Below are 18898 nucleotides of genomic sequence, written 5' to 3' on the forward strand. Positions count from 1 at the left end.
ATTTTGATATTTTTAGGTCAAACCGTTCTTGTCTGTCAGTCATATAATGCAGGTCTATGGTCACTGTCTCAAAACACAAGCACAGAGTCCAAATTAAAACAATTCCCCACGTCCAAATGAAACAATTCCCCATCATAAGTACACATTGATGGCCTAAGACACGAAACGAGCGGTTTGTGTGAGAAAACGAACAGTATTTATATCGTTGTTATCTCTTGAAAACAGCACACGTCCAAATGATCTGACGGCGCGGGCGGGTATAGATATATACATAGATGTCGCCTTGGCTACGGTTTCGTTCCAATGAACTGCAGTAGCGAAGGCGACATCTAGTGTATACATCTATACCCGCCAGCGGGCGGGTATAGATATATACACTAGATGTCGCTTGGCTACGGTTTCGTTCCAATGAACTGCAGTAGCCAAGGCGACATCTATGTATATATCTATACCCGCCCGCGCCGTCAGATCATTTGGACGTGTGCTGTTTTCAAGAGATAACAACGATATAAATACTGTTCGTTTTCTCACACAAACCGCTCATTTCGTGTCTTAGGCCATCAATGTGTACTTATGATGGGGAATTGTTTCATTTGGACGATGGGGAATTGTTTTAATTTGGACTCTGTGCTTGTGTTTTGAGCCAGTGACCATAGACCTGCATTATATGACTGACAGACAAGAACGGTTTGACCTAAAAATATCAAAATTGAAACTACTGCGGAAACAAAGACACCTACATCTTGGATGCCCTTGAGGTAAGCTAAAACATATCAAAAATTAATTTCAAAGTGAACTATCCCTTTAAAGTTAGAGCTTATTTAGAGATATCAGCTTAGTGTAGGCGCTAATGGATCCAAAGGTTGTATCTCTAAAAGCTATTTTAAAAAAAGCCTGTAAAAGTCCTGGCACTAATATTTTGTTGGTAGTACCAGTTTGCAACAATTATTAGTTAACACTAAGTTGTCAACACTTCGGAAAAACTACCAACTATATTAGTTGGTACTACCAACAAAATATTAGCGCATTCCTGGAACTGGGCGTCGTTACACTACATCCTTATGCATCGCTTTCTGACAGGACTTTTACGGTCTTTTCTCAAATCACGTAAGTGACCTTGACGTCCGGGTTAGCGGTAGCATAAGCCATCAGGCAAGTGTTATTTAAATAAATATGTACTTACAAACTTTCCAATGCCTCGTTTTATGAGTACAGAACCTATTTCTACTACTGTAGAAGTTTGGTACCATTCTGGGCATTATTAGTGGGGTAATTTACAAGATACAACCTTGGATCCATTAGCGCCTGCACTAAGCCATTCGGCTGATATCTCTAAATAAGCTCAAACTTTAATAATGTTCGACCAAGGGAAAAGGGTTTGGCTGGAGGTCATGGTGCAAATCTAGGTTGAAATTACTCCGAACCATCCCTTTAAATATCTCTCTATCGGCTGAGACTCTCGCTTACGGCCATACCACTTTGAGAACGCCCGATCTCGTCTGATCTCAGAAGCTAATTTAGGTTAGTACTGATTTCTCCCAAGTTTTTTTCTCCATTCTGTCACTGATGGAGTTTGGGTTCCTTGCCACTGTCGCCTTTTTCCACCTTTCTTCACCTTTGTTGCCATTGGCTTTTGGCTTGCTTAGTTGGGGACATAAAATTTAACATTTAATTTAATATTCAACAATAATATTGATCTGCCTGCATTGACACCATTATATGAGAACTGAACTGAGCTGGACAATGACATCACGGTTTTCTCCAGAGCGGCTATATATATATATAAATTAACTAAATTGGGTTTGGGTTAGTTCACCCAAAAATGAAAATTCTGTCAGTAATTACTCAGAACCAAGAACCAGTCTGGGGGGGCCGACCAAGAACCAGTCTGGGGGGGCCCATGGGAAATCAGAAAATTCAACTGGAAAAAAATACTTAGTGTATTAATATTAATATATTTAATTTATACACATAAATGTGTCTGCTTGAAAGAAGAAAGAATGATGTATGCAAGTTGTTATAAAGAAGGCATATATCATTAATTGAAAAGAAGACCGTGTTCTACTTTAGGAGAAGTGGTTTATTTAATTTTAAGATATTTTTTAATGTCACAGCAGTTAAATCTGTGTCTGTATTGTATGTTCAAACTTAAGAATCATTCATATTAACAGGTTAATAGATGTTTTCTCCAGGAGTATATAATGGGTTTGGAAATTTTAGAGAAATTCGTAATTAATGCACTACAATTTATCTAAACCCATTAGATTTAAGTCGACTAAAATCTTATTGTATTTCGTTGACTAAACCTAGACTAAAACTAAAACAATTCAGATGACTAAAATATGACTAAAACCAAATGGCATTTTAGTAATAAGACTATGGCTAAAACTACATCAAAATTAGTTGTCAAAATTGACAGTTGAGTCTTCAGCCTCAGAAGGCTCTAGGCCACCCTCTGTTGCTGCGATCGGTAACTCGTCCTCCTCGCGAGCCCCAAATGATAAATTAAGCTAACCTTGGGCCGAGCCACCAAACTCATCCGGGAACTCAACTGGAAGACGTGCAAACATGGGCACGGGAACTAGGGGTGCTGCAGCACCCCCTGCCGACAGCTGTTTCACTACATTGGAATTTAAAGGAGTCATAACCTGCAATTTTCACTTTTCCACGAGAATCAATGTATGTTATGATCGACTAACGATTATACACTGGCCGGGAAGCCGATATTTAAAAGTGAAGTGTTTGTTTACCTCAGGGTAAATAAACCAGCGCGCATGCACGCGCACTCAAATACGAGATTTTGATTTCAGCTCCCTCTTGACGTCATGAGGTAGTAGGATATACCATATATGGACACCGCAGCAGGAAGCCCGCACTTCCCCTCTCCCCCTCATAGTCAGTTCAGTCGAGAAAGATGGAGAAACCGAGTGCACACCGGACTTGCTCTGTAGTTGATTGCCATAAAAAACATGTAAATGTGTTTTATCTCCCAAAATCTGACGAAACTATCAGGGACCAGTGGATGAAATTCATTTTTAATGACGCTGTCCCAACAACCCTTTCAACTGGCGTATCGTTATGTGTGTGCGCTTTATTGTATATTATATAACTATGACAACATATCATTGTATTGATTTTTTATAGAATAGATAACGATACATAGATAAATAAAACAAACAGTCAAGTAATAATAAACATAAAGAAAAACAACACGTTACCTGTCTAAAGAAGAAAAATATTGAATGTCTAAATAACGTGAAACGAGGCAAAAACAGCACATGATAGTAAACGTCTCATCTCAATAACCACTGTAAGCTGATAAAATAAGTAGACTACATCTCCGTTAATGTAATCGACATTAAATAAAAGGTAAACCTATGTGGGAGAAAATAGCAACAAACGTTTTAGCTCGTTACCGATGTTAATGTATGTCTCAGTCAAAATGATTGTCTTTACCATTCAGAGACATCTTGATGTAGACGTCCATCCAACAACTCTACAACTTCCCTTTCCAGCTCTGGTTCAGAGTCCGGCTCAAACATGTAGGGTTGAATCCCGTAGGTCGCGGCCGAGTCGGGTTCATTCACCACTTGCGCCATGATGTCAGTTTGTAATGATGCTGAAGTTACCTGCGTGTCAACCCCCCTCCTTCCTTCAACCAATCAACGCGCCCCTCATTTGCATTATTAAAATGAGCGTCCACGACAGCCAAAACATCGCATTTATCTCGCGAGACAATAATGCCTTCAGAAATAAGGGTAAAAGTAGGTCTGTGATTATTTTTTTTCCACTTTTCTTTTTTAGAAGGGCCTGAAAGACTATAATACAGCAGTAGGTATCCAATGTAATACTAGGTTATGACTCCTTTAAGATGACACGACTTAAAATAAAGTTTTGTTTTTCACCATGTTTTTTGTTTTTCACCATGTTTTTAATTTTCCACTTTTATTTATAAAATTACTCTAAAGATTATTCTGTGTTTATAAGTTGTCGAACATGGTTTTATGACTTTGAGAAATGAATATAGTCTATTTCATAAGCCGATCTCACATGGATTGTGTGACGTGACTTCACTGGTTGAGGACCAGCATGTCTCAGAACTCATTTGACACTTATGCATGTTCACGCTGACATTGGTGAAAAACTATATATAGTTTAAAGCATTCATCGGCATTAGGGGCCGTTCACACAAAACGCGTTTGTCCATTCCCCCGTGCTACTTTTCCATCATTTTTTGTAAATGCGCTAGGCAGACATGTTTAACCTTTGAACTTGCATCTCATGCATGACACAGTGTTTTTAAAAACGCAGCACTCAAATTAAAATAAGTTCAACTTCTAAAAAATGCATCCCGAGATCTTGCAATTTTTCTACATTTCACCGCCCGTGTCTTGCGTTTTTGCTTTCAGTGTGAATTGTAAAATATGTTCCTGTGGCTATGTGTGCGAATGGAGGAATGGGAGGCCCACGGGGACTCAGCTGGTGGAAGCTCTCCCACCGGATCTCCTTGCTCGGCCTCAGCGCATATCACCAAGGCCTCATACCCGGAGGTAGAAGGACCAGGGCGGGACGCAACTGAGGTGACTCTCAGTCTTTTGTATAAGAACGAGAGTCACGAGCACAGCGTGCACCTGTTCTCACAGTGAGGACATGAATCAGCCACGAACGATATCTCAACTTGAGCGCGGCACAAACACTTAGGACAAAGTTTGTTGCCATCCGATAGACACATAATACGACCACACTCAGAAGTACATGAACAGAAATGCATTTGGGGAAGACACATAATCTGCACAATCTTTTTGAGACCACCACTGAAGCACCCAGGAAACTCTGCACTATTCCGTGCTGATGAAGGCAGAGAGAGACAGCTGACATCTTCTGTATGGTCCAGCCATGAGATGAATGTGAATGGAGTAACTTCTCTGTAGTAGAGACGTTGCATTTGGCCCCTTAGCTAACCTGAATGAGTGAAGCATGCTGGCCCTCTTTTATACTTGGATGTCAGGAGAGAGGCCAGACATGCAAATTTCACTCGCCAATTCCATTGGCCTCTTCTGAATACAATGAATGAACAGGTGTACCAAAATAGACTTTATTAACAATAATAGCAGCTCAGCTGCATTTATACTTTTTAGGGCAAGGCATGGCAAGGCAAGTTTATTTATATAACACATTTCATACACAATTCAAAGTGCTTTACATAGAAGGATTTAAAATAATCCAAATAAATACAAATAACAATTAAAAACTGAGAATAAAATAATGACTTCAGTTTTGTCTTTGTTTTACTGAAGATAGTTTTGGCACATCCAACTGTTAATTTCATCAATGCATTTACACAGGGAGTCAATGGGGCTGTAGTCGTTAGGTGATAGGGCTAAGTAGATCTGGGTGTCATGTGCATAGCTGTGGTAAGCAATTTGGTTCTTTCTGATTATTTGGCTCAGTGGAAGAATATACAGGTTGAACAAGAGCGGTGCAAGAATTGAGCCTTGAGGGACTCTGCATGTCATGGAGGTCCACTTAGACTTATGGTCACCTATATTCACATAATAACCTTTCACTTATAAGTATGATCTGAACCATTTAAGGATCATCCCAGAAAGCCCGACCCAGTTTTCCAGCCCATCAAGAAGTATGTGTTGCTGAATGTTTAATGCTGCAAAGAGATGTTGATCACATGACAACTGTTAATTAATCAGATGTCTTAATGAATTAATCTGCTTGCACCTGTTGTTGAATTTGTTGTGTTGTGTTCGGCATGGGCCGAAGCTCCTATGACACCACGTCTGTCTTTGACAGACAGGTCGACCTGCAATATGCTCCGCCCCCACCTATATCACTCAGGTTGATCCCTATCGAAGTCATTCACGCTTTCTTCCCGTGAGGGACTAAAAGCTCTCACAGCACATGCAACTTTGTTGCTGATTTCACTAAACTGTTCAACATGCAGGCCGTCATCAGTGGACTACAATGCATTGAGTGACACTGCATAATTGTAAATAGTGTCCGCGTCAAGGAGGGCTATTCTGTTCAGACTATCGCGTATTAAATTATGACAGTTAGATTTTCAGTGGCGTAAAGTCAACTTCAGGCTTCACGCATTAAGTCTAATTATTAAAAGGGCTTACTACCCTACAAGAACCATTAGACTAACGTGTTGTGATGAGTCATGGGATTGCTCTTTATCTCTTGATGGTCATTACCCCTCCAAAGGGAATGATTCGAAGACCAGGGAGGCTGCATCCCACCCATGTCCATCGTCATGTGAAGCAACCATCTCAGGTTGTGATCCTCACCCTATGTGCATCATGTGTATGGGCCCAAAAACATGCTCAAACATCGCTTGCGGACCGACAAACATGCATCCACTGTGCGTCAATGCCTATGAAAATCTTGGAGAAGGCTGATAGTGGGGATGGCTAACCAACAAGACCCATGTCTGTCCGGAGCTGCCAAGAAACCTATGGCAACTGACAATCATACATGAGCTACCACAAGCTGGGCAGACATGATGGAAGCCGAATCATAAACATGAAAAAGGGCCGCTTAGAGCCAGCGCAATGTACAGAATATCTGGGGCTCAGTATATACTCCCTCTCTTATCGAGTCACTCTAACAGAGGGGAGAGTTTGTGTTTGTGTTCTCGGCAACATCTCAGTCAACCGGTGAGAATAACTCATGCGTGCATAAGAGCGCTCAGACATTCGAAAAGCCCCACAACGCTCAGAACGGGTATTCCCTTGGGGGCAGTGTCGTCGAGAGTGACTATGATGACGGATGCGACATTAAAGGGCTGGGGAGCAACTCTGATAGGCAGAGCTGTTAATGGTGTGTGGCCTCCACAGCTGGTTCACAAGCATATAAATTACTTAGTGTTGTTGGCAGTGTTTCTAGCAATATTTTCTGAGGTTCATCAAGGGCCAGCATTTAAGTGAAAACAGACAATTCTACAGTGGTTGCTTATATCAACCTGCAGGGGGGCACACTCTCTCTTCAACTGCACCAGTTAGCAAAAAAGCTGATTGTGTGGTGCGACGCAAGGCTGTTATCCATCAGGGCAACCCATGTTCCAGGGATATTGAACAGGGGAGCAGATTAATTGTCCAGGGGAAAACCTCTGTACGGGGAGTGGAAGCTTCATCCCCAGGTGGTGAAGCAGATATGGCAGAAGTACAGTCAGGCTGTTGTAGATCTCTTCGCCTCGCAAGAAAATGCTCAATGTCCTCTATTTTTCTATAAGCGGACGAAAATGCACCATTGGTTGTGGATGCTCTAACTAACGTCCGGCTGTATGCATTCCCTCCTCTGAGCTTGATTTCACCCAATTTAGCCAAAGTAAGGGAACTCAGGTGGTTCGTGGGATTTTTTCCATTCATATAACTTGCCACTGTCAGCATAGTTAGTCCGATGTCTGTGGAGGTCAAATGGATGACATGAGCCACTTATTCTAATGGTGATATGGACGTTTTCCCAAAATGCAGGCAAGTCGGCAAAATTGCCCATAGGCAACTTATGGACACCTGTAGGGGTGCCATTGCACTGCATGGCATGCCACCAAATGCCTATGAATCCCCCTTACCACCTATTCTTCTTCAGTTCCAAGAAGTGCCTATTCTGACCCCTAACCATCTAAAATTCATCATAGTCTTCCTCATTGCCACAAAGTGCCTATTGTACCCCCTAACCACCTAAACTTCACCATAGTCTTCCTCATTGTCCACAAAGTGCCTAATCTGACCCTAAACACCTATCCTCTTCCTCATTGCCACAAAGGGCCTATTGTTCCCCCTAACCACCTAAACTTCACCATATTCTGACCCTAAGCACCAGTGCCTTACCATACTCTTCATCACATACACTGAGTGCTCACTGTGCTCAGACGACTGTCCCACAAGGTGCCTTTCATGCCACTAAACCATCTGTTTTTTGTCACAAGTCACCGTATCTCTAACTCTGTGCCGAAAAGTCACAGGGCCTCAAAATTCGGTATGAGGGTACCCAGTGAACCCCAAGACGAGATCCTTAGTTTCAAGATCCTACATTGTCCCCAAGTATGTGTTTCAGCAGTTCGGCCTGATCCACACATGGTTCAGCGTTAAAGGATCTTTCTGGACCCCAGTGACTGCCGGCAGGTCAAGTTTGGGGCAGCCAGGGCCCCCGGGGGTCAAATGGCAAAGCGTCCCACGTACAACTTAACCCATTCATTTTCACAGGTGATCTATGGACATTGGACAGTACGTTTTTTTTTTTTGTGTGCATTCTTAGACTTTGCCCTCTCGGTATGTTTTCGGAAGCCGTGTGACGCAGCTTTCTGCATATTCAACATTCATCATTTTTATGAGCTGACATGTACATGAAACAGTTATGTGATGTTTCCTGTGCACTTATGACCTATTAATGCATTGACCACGGACAGCCAACAGAGATCCCGTCAAATAAGTTACAGGTGAGATCTGTTTTATATTTTGATGCTATGATTGATAAAAATGAATAAAACTCATGAAATATCACATTTATGTTACTCTTTGAGCCCCCTGAGCAATTTGCAGCCTTCAGAACCTCGAAATTCCACTGTCCACGAATAGCCTTAATTTTTGAATGGGATAGATTGTAGGTGGGATGTCCAGTTCTCAGCCTCTGGACAGAATATTGAGCTGAAACCTGCACTCCTGCACACGTCTGGACGCAGACCCTGGGCCTCCCCCCCGGGCGCAGCACGGTCGAGCAGTTTGTGTCTTGGGCTACTCCTCACAAAGGGAAGCCTTTGTTGCGTCAGCTGTTGTCCCACTGGATTGTAGAGGCTATATCTCTATCCCATTAATGCAGAGGATCTCAACCTCCTGGGGGCTTAAGAGCTCACATCATGGGCCTTACTTAAGGGAGTTTCGGTTCAGGATATCTGTGCTAAAGGGGCTTTTGCACCGGATAGTTCTAGGAACTTAGTTCTAGGAACTAACCACCAGGGTGGTTCCCCAAGAAATCATTCCCCTAGGAACTTTTCCTGGTTGCATACGTACTGCTAGTAGGAACTCTGAAGTGACGTAAGCCGCGCTTGTTGTTGTGACTTTTATTTTGACGGCGTGGCGGACCTTTATTTTGAAGGCGTTGAGAATGCCAGAGCCTGAGCTCACAGCGCTTGCATTCTCCGTGTTCATTAGTTTACGATCGGTCTAACAGTCCTGTCTAATATGTTATTAGATAGAACTATTATACATAGAAAGTAGACAGTAATAAAAAGTTATTGAAAGCGTATGTCGTGTGGTTGACCAGTGTCACTAGCGGAGCAGAAATACATAATCATGTTTCTCTTGGTTCCCTCAAAGTTGTTTGGGTTTTCTCCTCAGCTTAAAGGTTAAGAGGTCCATCTATCACTGTTTTCCATGTTCGTTGAGTTAGTTTTTGGGGTAAATATATAGGCTATAATCTGTGCGTTTTCACAGCCTTTTATAAATGGTGGGTGCTTGTGTTTCGCGTGCGTTTGTTTGGCCAATCAGCGTACACTAACGTCACGGATAGTTCCTATAGTGCTGGTTTAGAGCCGACTCTGAATTAGGAGCTAAATTAGTTCCTCCAAAAGGAGAACTAAAATCGTTCCTAGTTCCTGCGGTGCGAACGCGCTGAAAACCGGGAACTTTCGCCAATAGTTCTAGAAACTATGAAAATGTTCCTCCGGTGCGAAAGCCCTACCATTGTAAAACACATACTTGACATAATTCCAGGTTCTTTGATAACAGAGTGAGATGTTTTATAAACACTTCCCTCCTTAAAAAGGAACAGGAAGAAATCTCTCTATAATGACTTTGATAGGGGTTGACCTGAGTGATATAGGTTGGGGCGGAGCCTATCACAGGTCTGTCTGTCAAAGAGTGTCAAAGAGTCTGTTTGTGCGCATGGTTTATGGTCAATTATGCACATGCAGGAAAAAACAAAGAAAGGAGAAAAACTCAGTCCTCTGCACAGCACATCCACGTGCAACAGAAGGAAGCTGCTGTGGACAGCACAGGTGCAGCTAATAAAGCCTGATTGAGCCATAACTGGCTTGAGATCGGATGGGTGGAGCTAGAGGTCAATAGTGAAATTAACAGGGGTGTGGCACATGCTTTGCACCTTGCAGCTTAGGGACACAAAAAACTTCTCAACAGTAGGTGATGCTTATGGAACCTCTCTATTTCTGCGGTTACCCCTGTACACAAAGCAGAACTGCACTTATAAATGTACTTTATTATAAACTTTATTCAGAGGTATTAATAAAAGAAAACACCATCGACACTTTTCTGAAGACAGCCAATTACCACATTTATACAAAAACACCCCTACCAAATAATAATAAAACGCTTTATAATTGTACTGACATTCCATTTAATTTTGGGCAATTCTTCTTTCTGTGAATCTGTTCAGTACTGGAATGGCTGAATCTCTTGCCACATTGATGGCATTGATACGGCTTCTCTCCAGTGTGAATTCTCTCATGTGCTTGCAGACCTCCTAACTGACTGAAACTCTTTTCACAATATGAACACTTGTAAGGTCTTTCTCCAGTGTGGATCCTTCGGTGCACTTTCAACAGAGGGGCTGTAGTAAAAGCTTTACCACAATCGGAGCACAAATACTCTTTCAGACCAGTGTGTATTTTCTGATGCTCTTTAAAACGTCCCCTCCATGAAAACGTCTTTCCACAAATAGAACACAAGTAAGGCTTCTCTTTTGTGTGAACTCTTATGTGGCCCTTTAAATCTGATTCCTGAAAAAACTTCTTATCGCACTGATCACAATCAAATTGCTTTTCTCCAGAGTGAATGAGCTTATGAATTTGAAGACTTTTTGGCCATTTAAAACACTTTCCACACTGATCACATGTGAACGGCTTCTCTTCAGAGTGAATTCGCATGTGACTATTAAAGGCTCCTTTCTGTGAGAAACTCTTGCCACACTGAGGGCACGTGAACGGCTTCTCACCAGTGTGAAGTCTTTGGTGAATCCGAATGGCTGATTTATGTTTGAAGCTCTTTCCACAATGATCACATGTAAATGGCTTCTCTTCATTGTGAATTTGCATGTGACCACTAAGGTTTCCTTTATTTATGAAACTCTTTCCACACTGAGGGCATGTGAACGGCTTCTCACCTGTGTGACGTCTTGTATGAACAATAAAGACTGAATTACATGAGAAGCCTTTTCCACATTGAGAGCAGGTAAACAGTTTTTTGGCTTTTGTTCTTTCAGATTTTGTGTGTCCTTTTTTTTCTCCAGTTCTGGCATCATGAAGGTTCTGAATCGGATGTTTCATCTCGATTTCATTCGATTCTTCACTTTCCTCTTGCACATTCATCGAGTCTAAAATGAAAATATTTTTAATCACACTTCTATTTGTCCTATGCTATATATATATTTTTTTGCTTCTATGAATCTTTAACAACTACCTACAATTCTGTTAATCTATAAGAAAATGTTTTTCAGACATCATTAATGAAGAATCAAGAATGGACACCAACCTCTTTGTTCCTCTGTATCTTTATCTTTCACTCCACATGCTTCTGAATTTCTCATATTATCATTGTCCCCTTTAATAACCTCCATCTTTACAACAGCTTTCATTTGGGAATGGCTTGGATGAAGGTGTGAGCAGTGATTGTTATGAGGTATGGAGGACCAGATCTGAAAAAAAGTACAGTACAGACATTACATAAATTCCACTTCAACTTTACTCAATGATTCAACAAATGAAATGCATTTTAAATCTTAAATGAGACCACTGTGTCTGACACAGGACACATAAAGAAGAGCTACAATTGGTTCTCAACCACAATACTTTTGGGGGGGGTGTATTTGCTGCATTTTACTGCTAAGAGGCGCTACAATCACAGACTTTGAAAAGTGTCAGTTTCTTCTCTATATTATATGTTACATGTTATTTTAATTTGTTAGTAGGCCTAGATTTATGAACTGAAACATAACAGTGAAATTAATTAAACTAAATGATTGTAAAATTAAAACATTGTCAGGACTTGCTAACCGATGTTAGTCTGCAGCATTTGTGTTTTAGGATGAATTAAGAATTAAATAGGCTTACAGTAGGTTGTAATGATTAGCATAATTTTCTTTAATAAATAATTAAAACATTTCATTTATTTTAGATTTGTCCTGTACAGCACAGTGGTCAACTATAGTTGTGTTTATTTGTGCTATATAAATGAATAAATGAAATGAAACTGTATGAAAATTTCACATCACGATTATACTGATCAAAATGAACAAGATTGTTAAAATGAGATGAAAATGTTCAAAAAGAACTGATGTACGCACACTGAAACCATTAACAATTTTTTATATTTAAAAATCAACAAACAAATAAAATTAGCAGCTCTATGCACTTTTTTTAAAGTATAAACATTACATTTTATGACCGTCGTCAATAGCAACGCATTATCGTTTCAGAGCACAAGGGGAAGAGATATTGATGAGTAGTGTATCACGTCTATACAACAGTTTACTGAGCCTTTTATTTTAACCGTTTAAAATTTTAGTTACTGTGCGCGTGAAGAACAATTCATAGTGCTCTACTCCAGTGCTGGGATCTAAAAGTCCCGGTAGAAAGATAACGATTTAGAAACAGAAATCAAAACTCCTGCAAGATAACGTACTTTTATGTAAAACCATAGACCCTTTTTACAAATAAAGTATAATAATGGGAACATTGATCTTGGAGTGAGTTTCCTTGTGTTACTGTCATAACCGAATGTGACGTGCAGTTTGAATGCCAAAAGAAGAATGATCGAGGAGAGTAGTGATGGGGAGTAGACTCCAAAAGAGTCGATTCCTCGACTCTCAATAGCCCTAGTGTCGGAATTGACTCCAGGACCGGAATCGAATTCCAGTATCGACTATTTGTTTTCAAAGACGTGAGGTGTGGACTGGGGCTGGATGTAACCGACCGAGTTGCCACATGCAGGCGGGGAGGAGCTGAAAACGGAGACGTGTCAGTCGGACACTTTTTTTGCTTCCCTTAGTGGTTGTTTGCATACTTTACCACAGCTAAAGTGAAATAAATGCAATATTTGTCAAATACTTTCAGATACTTTTCAATTTAATAGGGTTCTAAGTTTTTTAGGGTTTCTTAGGGGTCTAAGTTTAAAAAAAAATCCATTTTATTTTGATAAACATGACACAATATAACATTGCAACTACATGAAAAGAGCGTTTACTGTTATAAAAAAAATTGCCTCGATACCATCAAGTATCAAAAAATGTCTTGTCGTTCGGTACAAATTTCGATTAATTTCGTTAATCTCGTCAACAGCAGTGAGCCAATAAACATGCAGTATAATTAGCTGTGGCGAGGCGTCAAGGAAAAACACTAGTTTACTCTGGTTACGCCCAGAGATGTGGCTCACACGTGAAGCTGTAGTGTGTAAGCTTCCCAACCCCCATAGATGTAGAAGATGTGGGAAAAGATCAAAAGTGTGGCAACATTTCACCAGGCTCGATGCCAACAGCACACGATGCAATTATGCAACAAGATAATTGCTGCCAAGACCGGCAACACGACAAATCTGATGAAACTTAACGATGCGCGTCACAAATTTAGCTGGAAAATAACTTTATTAAAGAACCGCTATAAAGCCAAAACAATCTCTGTTACCTTAAATTATACGCTTATCTCTGTAAAGCTGCTTTGAAACAACCTACATTGTTAAAAGCGCTTTATAAATGAAGATGACTTGACTTGACTTGACAAATGAACCGAATCTTAGCGTATAGGCTACTTGCTTCACAGTTATGAGAAATAGGCCTATAGAAAGCTTGAAATGTCTACTTTAAATGAACCAATTCGAATCGAAAACAAATACTTGATTATGTAATCTAAACGAAAGGTGTAGGCTATTTCTCTGTATAAGTGCGTTCACTATACTGCAGAGATGACGAGTCAGCAACGTCAACATTACCTTGGCAGCCAACACCAACTCAGAAAACACTAGTTTATTAATAAACAATTAAAATGTCTCCTTGTTTTTTCCCCGACACATTCGTAATCATTAGGCTACTTTTGCCAGTGCTTTGCGGCAAGCTTTATGCATGTTCTTGAGCGTGAGGCATATATTCCGCCTCCCAGTGGCCTTTATGAGTCTGAAAAAAAAAAAAACTAAAGATTTTGAAAAATGTGTGATTAATCTAGTTCAGGGGTGTCCAAACTCAGTCCTGGAGGGCCACTGTCCTGCAGAGTTTAGCTCTAGCCTGCCTCAACACCCCTACCTGGAAGTTTCTAGAATGCCTAGTAAGACCTTGATTATCTGGTTCAGGTGTGTTTAATTGGGGTTGGAGCTAAACTCTGCAGGACAGTGGAAATCCCTGATCTAGTTGATTTTTTTAATCGATTGACAGCGCTAAAATATACACATTGGTTTGTTGATGGACATACTCTTGTTAATGCTGATGGTGAGGAATTATAGTTGCAACATCTCATAATGTACTTCAAACTGAGTAGTGTATCACTGAGAAACGTCCCGCTCAAGCTGTCCTAGGGATGGAAGTTCGGGTTGAATAACTAGTTCTTCCAATGTTTCATCATTGGACTCGAGCTCGGATTGATATAGTAAAACCTACGTCATCATTACTGTATTTACAGTGTGTGCACTGAATAATGTGGTGATGTGCAATGTATATTATGAGAAAATGAAAGTGTTTTTTGACCTTTGATGCATGTAAACCTGTTGTAGGAGACAAAATTAGGAACCTTTAAAATAGCATAATGGGGTACTCTAAGCAATATCATACAACTAACAATTTGTTCCAGTGATACTGATTTTATACTATTGTTGTCACAATAGTGGAATTTTTTAACTTCGATACAATACCTTGAAAAATATTAATATTTGATACCACTGGAAGAACTGCTATATAAAATGCCATTTATATATATTTTTTAATATTATATCATAATTTTTTGTCAATCCATTGAAATTCTATGTAATCAATATTTTCAAGCTTAAAAAAGTATGACACATTGTGACAGTAATCCATATGAATCAAGCGGTTTAATAGAAATTTATTTGTGTTTTTACAATAAGGTAAATACACAAAATGAATATACCGATTCAAATTGAACATCCACAAGTAGGGGTGTCACGGTTCTCTGTAAACAACCGTACCATTCTCCACCCATGGTTTGGCACGTACTTGCACCGTGGTTCATTTAAAATCTGATGATGCATATGCATCTATAACATGGTTTGTTGAAAATAATGCGTGAAACAGACATTGTTAGGCTAATGTATGTTTCTGTCGATAGACACACATTCTGGCTTCCCCTAAACTTTGTTCAGTGCGAGTGCTGTATGCTCTAATATTATCAGTCATTACGCAGTCATCACCCGGGTGTTGATAGCGCATGAGCGCAGGTGAGACCTGAACAGCACGCGTTGCTATCTGTGTTTAAACTAAAATCTCTTTTAAGCCTTGCCAATTTAAATATTCAACCTCAAGAAGACTTGAAAGAACTCACATCCTATTAGAAGATGTGTGCGTTTACTCATCTGAAGCATGCAGACGGCACAAGTACTGAGTCAGAACAATTCTTTATCTGAGATCTTGAAGGATTTGCTATCCTGTGGCTCCCTCTAGTGGACAACATTAGCATTATGCCCTTCATCTCTGAATTGCATTGATATTTGGTTGATAATTTTTTTTTTTTGTGACTACAAGTTTTTAATAATTACTTTATTATCTGATAATTAGAGATGCACCGATCGACCGGCCAGATTTTTCCGCATGATCGGCCCGGACCGATCAGTCTCACTTCTTTCTGATTCCGAGCCGGCCTGTTTTGTTGCCAATACAGTACAGGCAATAATGTCAGCTGTGTGTTCTCGTTGTCTTAAATCTAACCGTGACACACACCCGTCTCCTCTCACTTACTAGTCTCATTCGCTCCGGTTCAATAGTGCTTGTATTTTAACAGTGAATTGGATCCTGCATAAGCTCTTAAAGCGACAGAAGTTCAATAGTCCTGCTGCTGTCTGTAAAGTTAATAAAATAACAAAAGACAAGACAATCACTCTCTGCTCTTGACTGAATAAGGTTTAATGTTTATAACTTTAATTTTAAGCATTAGCCTATTCTGCATTTAATTTTGACTATCCAGTGTTATTTTACATTTGATTAATTTCATTTCTGTAGTATTTTTTGAATACTAACTACTGTTAGCCATGGGAGTGATGGAGTCTCCAGCTTGGGCGGACTGACAATGGAGAAATCAGGTTGGATACACTTGGACATACATTGAACTATGGACGTAGACACTAACAATGATAAAATTTATGATCTAGAAAATTATATTGAACATGACTTGCTAACCCCTGAAGAAAATGTATGCAATTATTATACTGTACAACAATATAATGTTGAAATCAGCAAGGTGCTTGATGAAGCATTATCTATCATACACGTTAATAGTCGAAGTTTAAAGGGTAACTTAGTAAAAATAAAAGAACTACTTTGTCAGTTAGATAAAAACTTGTAAAAAAGTGATTGCTATAACTGAAAGCTGGTTGAAGGACTCTGATATCAATGATGTCCTGATTGAAGGATACAATATGTTTTGTCAACAGAGTAAGTAAAAAGGGAGGGGGTGTGGCCCTCTATATTGATTATCATTTAAAATGTAAAATTATTGAACAAAAAACAATTGCTGTGGAAAATTTGATGGAACTGCTTACTGTAGAAATAACAAATGAAATTGGTAAAAATATGTTGGTCTTGTGTTGAATTATTTACAGACAAAATCCTAGAGATGTTTGAAAAAATTAATAACAAATTATTAATTTTGTGTGGTGACTTCAATATAGATCTGGGAAACCCTACAGCATCAAGTGAATTTAAGAATTGCATGAAAAGCACAGATCTATACCCAATGATAACTAAACCAACAAGGTTGCCCACACATAGTGCAACTATTATTGACAATATATTTACAAATGTACATGGTAAATTAATTAGTGGTATCTTTATGAGAGACGTGAGTGATCATCTCCCTATATTTATAATTTATGAGAAAACATCTTATGACATTGTACAAGATGAAATTACAACATTAATTCCAGATAAATCTAGTAAGGCTTTAGAGGCCTTCAGAGAAGATTTGAAGAAACAGAGCTGGGATAGAGTGTACACAGATAATGTAAATACTGCATATGAGGCTTTCATGACGACATTAATTAATCTATATGATAAAAATTGTAAAATAACCAAAGCAAATGCTCTTACCAAAAAAAATACTGTTAACAATCCATGGATGACAAATGGACTGAACAATGCCTGCAAGAAAAAAAACTATTTGTACCGATTGTTTCTAAGATCAAGAACTAAAGATGCTGAAGTTAGGTATAAAAAATATAAAAACAAATTAGTTGGAATCATAAGGCGGCAAAAAAAGGATTACTACACTAAATTGTTAGACAAAAATAAAAATAGTACAAAAGACACATGGAGCATTATAAATTCTGTTATGCAAAAAGGCAAGGTAAAAACAAAATGTCCAAATAAGTTTACAAAGAATAATGTTGACATTTGCAATAAAACTGATATTGTAAATGAATTCAATAATTACTTTGTAAATATTGGCCCTACTTTGTCACAACAAATTCTAGATGGAAACATCAATGGTGGAACAGTACCAGATAACGTTAGCAGTGTTTTTCTTGAAAGTGACAAGCGAGTGACATATTGACAATTGTCCAGAAGTGTGCCAATAAAAAAATCTAATGATTATACTGATATGAATGTGGTATTGATAAAGCAAATTATAGATGTAATTATTGAGCCTTTTACTTATATCTGTAATTTGTCACTTACTTCAGGGATATTTCCAGACTGCATGAAAATAGCCAAAGTAATTCCACTGTTAAAAAAGGAAATAAATCTGAATTTTCTAATTATAGACCAATATCATTACTTCCACAGTTCTCTAAAATTCTGGAGAAGTTATTTGTGATTAGACTGAATAAATTTCTAAATGAATTTAAGATTTTAAATAACAGCCAATATGGGTTTCGTCCTAATCACTCAACTGCTACAGCAATTATGGAACTAACTGAAGAAATCACCAATGCTATAGACAAAAAGCACTATTTAGTAAGCATCTTTGTGGATCTTCAAAAAGCGTTTGATATGCTGGACCACAAGATATTGTTGCATAAATTATATAAATATGGTATCAGAGGTGTGGCACACCAATGGGTTACCAGCTATTTAAAAAACAGAAGTCAGTTTGTTGAAATTGACAACATAAAGTCTAAAAATTGTAACATAACTTGCGGGGTACCACAAGGATCGGTCCTAGGACCTATACTTTTTCTTCTATATGTAAATGACATTGTGTCTGTGTCTCAGTTACTTAGGTGCATTCTGTTTGCGGATGACACCACTTTATTCTATTCAGGAAAAAATATAAAAGATGTCCTACAAATCGTAGAGAATGAATTTCAGAAGATTATGAAGTGGTTCAATGCCAATAGATTGTCCCTAAATATCAGCAAAACAAAATGTATGATATTTTGTAGTAAAAGGAAATATGTCAAAACGTCATTGTTTATTAACGGATTAGAAATTGAAAGGGCACATGAGATTAAGTTTCTAGGTATAATGATTGACGAACATTTGTAGGGATGGCCCGATACCGATACTGGCATCGGGGATCGGGCCGATACTGTCCTCATCACTCGTACTCGTACTCATAAAAATTCGCCGATACCACGTACATTTTGCGACACGAAACTGGCCGCCGCGAGTGCTTTGTTGAGGTGAACTGAGGCATAGAAAAGTATAATGTTCGCGGTTTGGGCTCATTTTAAGAAAAGGGATGATGACAGCAGCAAGGCTGTAAGTTATGTTCAGCTAA

The 18898-nt window shown here is 39.1% G+C and overlaps 2 protein-coding genes across 4 annotated transcripts in view; one reads left to right on the forward strand and one right to left on the reverse strand.

The window, feature by feature from the left end:
• The window catches only part of LOC311291987 (uncharacterized protein), a 71786-nt gene that overhangs the window by 18241 nt on the left and 34647 nt on the right, over nucleotides 1-18898 (forward strand). The window lies entirely within an intron of this gene.
• LOC311291985 (uncharacterized protein) overlaps nucleotides 8264-18898 on the reverse strand; it is an 87320-nt gene continuing 76685 nt past the window's right edge. For both annotated transcript variants that reach the window (XM_084411391.1, XM_084411392.1), the window contains 2 exons: nucleotides 11499-11661; nucleotides 8264-11340 (listed from right to left, as the gene is read on the reverse strand). In XM_084411391.1, the coding sequence (XP_084267517.1) occupies nucleotides 10343-11340; nucleotides 11499-11661 (1161 nt within the window). In that variant the 3' untranslated portion in view covers nucleotides 8264-10342. The remainder of the gene's footprint in view (nucleotides 11341-11498; nucleotides 11662-18898) is intronic.

The sequence above is a fragment of the Rutilus rutilus genome (assembly GCF_951802725.1).
Source record: "Rutilus rutilus genome assembly, chromosome: 6".
Lineage (NCBI taxonomy): Eukaryota > Metazoa > Chordata > Actinopteri > Cypriniformes > Leuciscidae > Rutilus > Rutilus rutilus.